General features: G+C 30.4%; 1 protein-coding gene across 2 annotated transcripts; it reads right to left on the minus strand.

The window, feature by feature from the left end:
- Positions 1-3925: 3925 nt before the first annotated feature.
- Positions 3926-7210, minus strand: LOC148199207 (uncharacterized). 2 transcript variants are annotated; one of them, XM_088113772.1, is made up of 3 exons: positions 7076-7210; positions 4542-6942; positions 3926-4381 (listed from the first exon to the last, which is right to left on the minus strand). In XM_088113772.1, exons 1-3 carry the CDS (start codon positions 7076-7078, stop codon positions 4005-4007), a joined length of 2781 nt encoding a protein of 926 aa, XP_087969898.1. In that variant the 5' UTR covers positions 7079-7210; the 3' UTR covers positions 3926-4004. The 2 variants fall into 2 exon arrangements, with proteins under 2 accessions (XP_087969898.1, XP_087969897.1); XM_088113771.1 differs by lacking the exon at positions 7076-7210 and having other exon boundaries at positions 4542-7069.
- Between the last annotated feature and the right edge of the window lie 201 nt (positions 7211-7411).

Genomic DNA, 7411 nt, shown 5'->3' on the forward strand with positions numbered 1-7411 from the left:
TTGGACCAACGCTCGTCCAATAGTGTTCAGTTTCTACAGGGCTCGGTCTTAAACCAAGCGCTGGGTCTTGTTTTCTTGAATATATTATTACTGTGCTTAGAATTAGAGTCTTCATTCAAACTAGATAGTGTTCGTTACTCCATAGTTTCTCATCAGTATTAATATTTAGTGTAAATCAGTGTTAGTCTTTAAAAGGTGTTCGGCCTAGAGTCTTAGTACTCGGCCTAGGCTTCGTGGCATCCCGTTTGAACTCTTAGGAGTTTGTTTATGTAAGTAGATGAGTAGCGCTCGGTCTTGTTATACCAGTCGTACTTGGGTTATGATAAGAATGTATGATCTTATTTCATTTGGAATATGTAGATGAAAAAGTCTGAGAGAATTTGAAATGTGATGTGTATGAAATAGTTTGATTATGAACGAGTATTCCAGGGAGGAATATCTTAGAAAGTGGTTATTGATTGGTAAACTATGAATGTGGGCAAAGCTTAGCGGGCGTTCATTCTGATATTCCATGATTACTCGTTCTCATGTAGAGAGGAGTAAGTCACGTGTGGGAATGGCAGGAGGTCCTAGTCCATAAGGTTAACTTCGACGGAACGGATCAACCTCGGGTGGCAGCTGTTGAGGGTATCCCAGTTACTACATGACCCGGGTGCACGAATGTTATAGCTACACATGATTCATACAGTCCGGACAGTCAGAGTCATGTGGTCGTTGGTTTGTTTATGAATGGTGTCTGTTGTTATGGAAGAAATTAAATTACATAAGCTTACCCTGTTTATCATCTTTGTCTGTATTGTGCGTCCTGTCGTTGTCCTGTTGCAATGATCATCCATGTGGATGTGAGCAGAAGGAGAAGAGCTGCTGGAAGAAGTGTTGGAAGATGCCACGGAAGTGAAGGCCGAACCTTGAGAGCGTTCGTTCTGGTGTTAGTTTTACTTTTGTAAAGACCGTACGGTATTAGTGTGTTTTGTGAAACGTTCGGTCTAATAGTAGTTAGCATACTTTTTAAATCCCCTGTTATTATGTAAGGTCGTTCGACCATAAGTGTATCTCGTTCTGTGTAGAACTGATCTGTAGTATTGTTAACATGTGATGATTCTCATATATGATTTTACATTGTATGTTTGGGATGTTACAGCACACACTAAAATAATTATTTATTTTAAAAATCAACTAACTTTAAAATAAATATCAATATTATTATTTTTAAATGATAGTATTTTACAGACTTGAACTAAAATATATTTTTTAACGTTAAATTTTATTAAATGACTATATAATTAAATATCATAAAAAAATAGTAATATAGAAAAAATAATTAATATTATAAAAATATCAAATGACAAAAAAATTAAACGTTTATATTAAGAGTAACTTTTCTAGTATCATCTTTTCTTATATTATAATAATTAATAAATATTAGTTTAATTTTTACATAATAAAATATAAATAATAAATAATTGATTAATAAAACAATTTTATGAGGCAACAAAATAAATATAAATAAAAATTTATTTTAAAATAAAATAAGTAGATAAAAAGATAAAATAAATTATATACACATATAAACAAAAAAATATAAATAAAAAATTAAAAAAAATAAATATAAAAGTAAAATAATATTCATGAAAAAATAAATATAAATAAAATAAAATAAATATAAATAAAAAAATAAATTTAAATAAAAAAAATAAATAAATAAAATAAATAAAAAATAAAATAATTTCCATACACATATAATAAAATAAATATAAATAAAATAAAAAATAATAATATCAAATAATTAAAATTAATTTGTATGATACTTATGAATAAAATAAAATAAATATTAAAATAAATTTTAGTATTTTTTTTATATTATAGTAGATAATAGGTTTTCTAAAAAATTCCCGTCTAGAATCAAATAAACGAATTCTTCAAAAATATTTAAAGAAAAAAATGTTATTTTAATAATTTATTTAATATAATTACTGTGTTGTTTCAGGATATCATACGGTTACCATTTAAAATATTTAAATAATTAATCTTTTTGTAATAAACTTTTATAATTACAGTTGTATGTGTTTGTGGCGGTTTAAGAAAGTGGAAAAGTTTGAAGAAAAGTGCTTAATAAAAACTATGACACTGTTAAAATTAGTACAATTTAATTTAAAATTAATATAGTTAGTAGTTCAGATTAATTTATATTATAGTTTAATACAATTTAGTATAGTTCAGTTCAGTCCAGTTTAATAAAACAAAAAACAATTCAGTTTGTTTGAACTGTTTTATAATTCAGTTCAATTTTTAGACAAATTAGTTTTTAGTTCAGTACATATTTTAGTAGAATTGCAGTGCAGTTTAATTTTATTTTTCCATCTATATTGTAGACTACATGGCTTCGTATCCAATTGCAAGAAGTCATTTTCATTTTCATCTTCATCTTTATCTTCTACTGCTATTGGAGGTGTTCAATCCAGTTAGCAAAGTCATCAACACCCGAATTCCAACTTAATGCCCAACAATATTTTCAGCAAATGAACCTTTTACACGATCAAGCTTTCGAACGAAGCCACAATACCCTCACGTTGACTCCTCCAATATCATACATAATTATTTCTCTCATTCCTCCCTCTTCTTTTCCTTTTCCGGATAATTGTTGCATTCTTTATTTTTGTATTTTAATTAACTCTCTTTTTTTATACCTTTGATGATTTTTGTTTCTAATAATAATTTCACTTTGTTTACTGAAGTTATTGGGCTTGATTAATAATTTTATTTATTTCTTTTATCTAATCAATTTTTTATATCTTTTAAATAGAGTGAATTTGGTTTCATTTTTCGATACATTAAATTGGTTAAAGATAAAGTAAAACTTGGAAGGTAGTTAGTATTTTTTTTTTTCTCCTTCTTTAAATGCATTTTGGTCTTCATTCTTCCATCTAAGCAACAAAGATATATGTTATGATTATATTTTATGTAAACTATAATTAATGAATTGTAGTATATTTAGGTATATGGTAAAAAAAGAAATTATGAGACTACGATTTACGATTTCCATCTGTAGTTTGTAGTTCATAATAGACTACAATTTCATTAGAAACCGTAACCTATAACTATTGTCAAAGAGAGGTATAGGTTAAGGTTTTTTTAGATAACTGTAGCCTGTAACACCACTTAAAAAATGCAAAAGGAGATAAGCTACGGTTGAATTAGATAATCGTATCCTAAAAGCTTCCTGAAAAATAAATTAAAAAAAGAACAAGCATAAGCTTCGGTTTGAGTTGAACCGTAGTCTATAACTTTTTTTTTTCAATTTTTTTCTTCTTTGGTTTCTGCCTACATAATTTCAAAATCAAGATGTGATTCTAGAAAACATCCAAATACAACAAAAAAAAAACAAAAATAAATAACATTTTTATAGTAAAGCAAGTACTTTACAAAGTGTTGTACATATAATGGAAAATATACTAATTATTAAAGAGTACAGAGTATTGTACATATAACCTTACAATATATTATTATCACGTAACTTTATATACATTTCAATGATGTTAAATATTTAATGAAGTACCAATGTGTAAACGAAAGTAAAATAAGTTAAACTAATATCGTTTTGTTTTAGTTTTTACAAAATAGTTTTTATTTTTTGGTGTCATATTTAATAATTCATACCAAACATAAAACAAGAATAACTTAAAAGAACATAATATGTTTCAAGTGCTTTTGTTCCGGATTGTGTGGTTCCTTAAAAGTGAGATTGTTTTTGTAGATTTTAATCATGAATTTGGTTTTATTTCCCATATGTTTGTTTAAAGTTTAATATAATTGATTATAAGATGACTAATGATAAACTTTCGGATTTCAGTACGAGATGATAAAATTGATGGTTCATAAGATGAGTTTTAAATCAAAAGAACATAATTTTAAAAAGTTTTCTAACTTTTCATGTCATAAACAACCACATAATATTTATTGAAAGTTGTTACAATTTAATTTTCCATTAAAAGATTTCAGAAAGATCATAATTTTAAACAATGCCTAAGTTCTTGACTCATGAGTTGTTGCAATGAAATATCACGTAAAGGAATGTTGAATGGTGTGAGCTGACCGAGAAAACATTGAGAGATACATTTCATTGTTGGGCGAGAGCAAGAGTTGAGATTTAAGCACACAAAAGCCACAATGGCAACAGCAACTATATCTTGCAAAATTGAAAATGATGGGGGTGAGAGGCGTTGGTCCAATATTTCTCCTAATTTGATGGCATCATCAATACAATTTGATTGAAGTGATGAGAGTATTTCCTTAGGATGTTTTCCCATCAAAGTTTCCAGCGCCACCACTCCAAAGCTATACACATCACACTTTTCATTAACATCCATTGTATAGGCAAGCTCTGCATTTTTACAAATCACATCAAAAGATCAAAACAAAAATAATTGAAAATACAAGTGTAAAAAACTACTCTATTTACTTGTTATATATGTATTTTGATTAGGCCTAATCTGCACCAAATCATAAATAAATAGAAGTAGAGAAAAATATGAACAATTTACCAGGTGCTATGTATCCAATGGTTCCAGCAACTATAGTTCGATTGGATGAATTAAGGTTGAGAAATCGGGCTGTTCCAAAATCAGAAACAGTGGGCTCCCATTTAGAGTTAAGCAAGACGTTGCTTGCTGATATGTCTCTATGCACTATAGGAGGGGCACAATCATGATGGAGATATGAAAGAGCATGTGCAGTGCCTTTCACTATGTTAACCCTCTTCCTCCAATCCAAGTTAATTGCTTCCATGTCATCAAACAAGGTAGAAGACAAGCTTCCTTTCTCCATGTACTCATAAATCAAAAACATGACTCTTTTGTGAAAGCAAAATCCATGAAGCTTGATGATATGTCGATGCTTTATTTCCGATAATACTTTGGCTTCGTTTCTGAAACTTTCATCAAATTTGGGGACCTTTGCTTCAAAGCCATGAAGTTTTTTCACCGCGACAATCTTGCCACTTGGAAGTTGAGCCCTATAAACACTCCCGTAGGCACCTGTTCCAATACAATAGTTGAGGTCAAAGTCTTCAGTTACTGCAACGATGTCTTCATAGGCTATGCGTTCGTCATGGTTCCATATGCAAAAATAGTCTCCATTCTTAGGTGTTTCAGTTATTCTTGCATGTTTGTTCTTGATTTCCATTTGATTTTTCCTCAAATGTAGAAGCAGCGAGAAGGTCATTATTAGAAAAATGGTGATAAAAATAGCTATGACCAACTGATTATGCTTTAGTTTCTTGGCTTGGATTGAACAAGGTTTGAATTTGTAAATGGTTTGGATATCCGAAATGTTGCTGCATACACCCTCGTTCCCCACTAGCACAGATGGATGTAAACCATCTGGAATAGGACCCTGAAAATTATTGAAGCTTAGATCCAAACTTTTTAAGAGTGACAAATATTGAACTGTGAAGGGTTTTAGAGAACCAGCAAGTTGATTGTGTGAAATATCAAGATGTTGAAGGTTCCTAAGGTTTGAAAGGGAAATGGGCAAGGTTCCATTGATTTTGTTGTAAGATACATCTACAAAATTGAGATTTACCAGGAATGACAATTCAAAAGGGATAGGCCCCTGAATGTAGTTGTTAGAGATGATTAGGCGACTTAATTGGGTTAAATTTCCTATTGTAGGAGGTATTTCCCCATGAATAGAATTATGGGATAAATAAAGAAAAGTGAGTCCTACAAGATTTCCTATGGTAGGAGGCATCTTCCCATTAAGAGAATTGTGGGACAAATCAAGATAAGTGAGTGTAGAAAGATTTCCTACACTTGAAGGTATTTCACCTTCAAGAGAATTGTAGGATAAATTAAGATAAGTGAGTTCAGACAGATTTCCTACCATAAGAGGTGTTTCACCTTGAAGAGAATTGTATGACAAATCAAGATAAGTAAGTTTGGAAAGACTTCCAACTGTGAGTGGTGTTTCACCTTGGAGAGAATTGTCGAACAGATCAAGATAAGTGAGTTTGGAAAGATTTCCCATTGTAGGAGGTATTTCTCCATGAATATAATTGTGGGACAAATCAAGATAAGTGAGTTTGGAAAGATTTCCTATTGTAGGAGGTATCTCACCAAAAATAGAATTGTGGGACAATTCAAGATGAGTGAGTTTGGAAAGATATCCTATTGTAGGAGGTATCTCACCAAAAATAGAATTGTGAGACAATTTAAGATGAGTGAGTTTGGAAAAACTTCCCATTGTGATAGGTATTTTACCTTGAAGAGAATTGAAAGATAAATCAAGATATATGAGTTTGGAAAAATTTCCTGTTGCAATAGGGATTTCCCCATGAAAGTAATTGTGGGACAAATCAACATACGTGAGATTGGGAAGATTTTTTACTGTGAAAGGTATTTTACCTTGAAGAGAATTATTGGACAAATAAAGATGAGTGAGTTCGAAAATATTTTTTATGTGAGATATTTCACCCGAAAGAAAATTAAAGGATAAATCAAGATGAATGAGTTTGGAAAGACTTCCTATCGTGGTAGGTATTTTACCGTGAAGATAATTATAAGATAAATCAAGATAAGTGAGGTTGAAAAGATTTTCTAATGTGAAAGGTATTTTACCTTGAAGAGAATTGTGAGACAAACGAAGACGACTTAGTTTAGAAATACTGCCAATTTCAGGTGGGATAGTCCCTTCTAGACTAGAGTAACAGACCTCAAGAGTTTCTAAATTCTTGAAAGCGGAAAGGTTTAGAGTTGCTAATTGAATCCGTCGCTTGGTATACAGATATGTGATACCGGTTACACTTCTAGCATCATTGCAACTTATACCATCAATCAATGAACAGATATGATTTGAATCCGAGTGCGACAGATTCCACCATCCACTATTGATTATAGCGTTTGCTTCCAACTGAAGCTGCGATGGTGTAGACGACGCGCATCCCAACTGCAAAACAGAGCCCGTAAAAAGCAAAGCATAAATAAAAAGATGGAAGTTGTAAACCAAAAAAAGCATGGTTTGGAAATAGAGGTATATTTATGAGAAACTCAAGGTTCACGAAATTATGTTCACTCAATACCATGCTAGCTATCTGCTGATTTTTATACTGCGATAAGCCGTGTTGAGTAGAAGAGCCCAAACGTAGAATTCCAGAAGGCCATCATTGCTTGACTTAGAGACTAGTTTAAATAAATTTAAAATATTTCTTTCTTATACTTTTTAGTTATTGTGAAATTTTGAAATAAATTATAATAATAAATACAATAAAAGTAATATTAAGTAAACGATATTATAGTAATTCACTGTATATATATATACTAATTAAGATAAAATGTAATTATAGTCTGTATTAGTATGACTTCAATTTCTTTTTATATTTCACAAAACTTATTTGTTAGTTACGGTTTTAGTAAAT

The sequence above is a fragment of the Vigna umbellata genome, chromosome 4 (genome assembly GCF_029865625.1).
Source record: "Vigna umbellata cultivar VRB3 chromosome 4, Vumbellata_1.0, whole genome shotgun sequence".
Lineage (NCBI taxonomy): Eukaryota > Viridiplantae > Streptophyta > Magnoliopsida > Fabales > Fabaceae > Vigna > Vigna umbellata.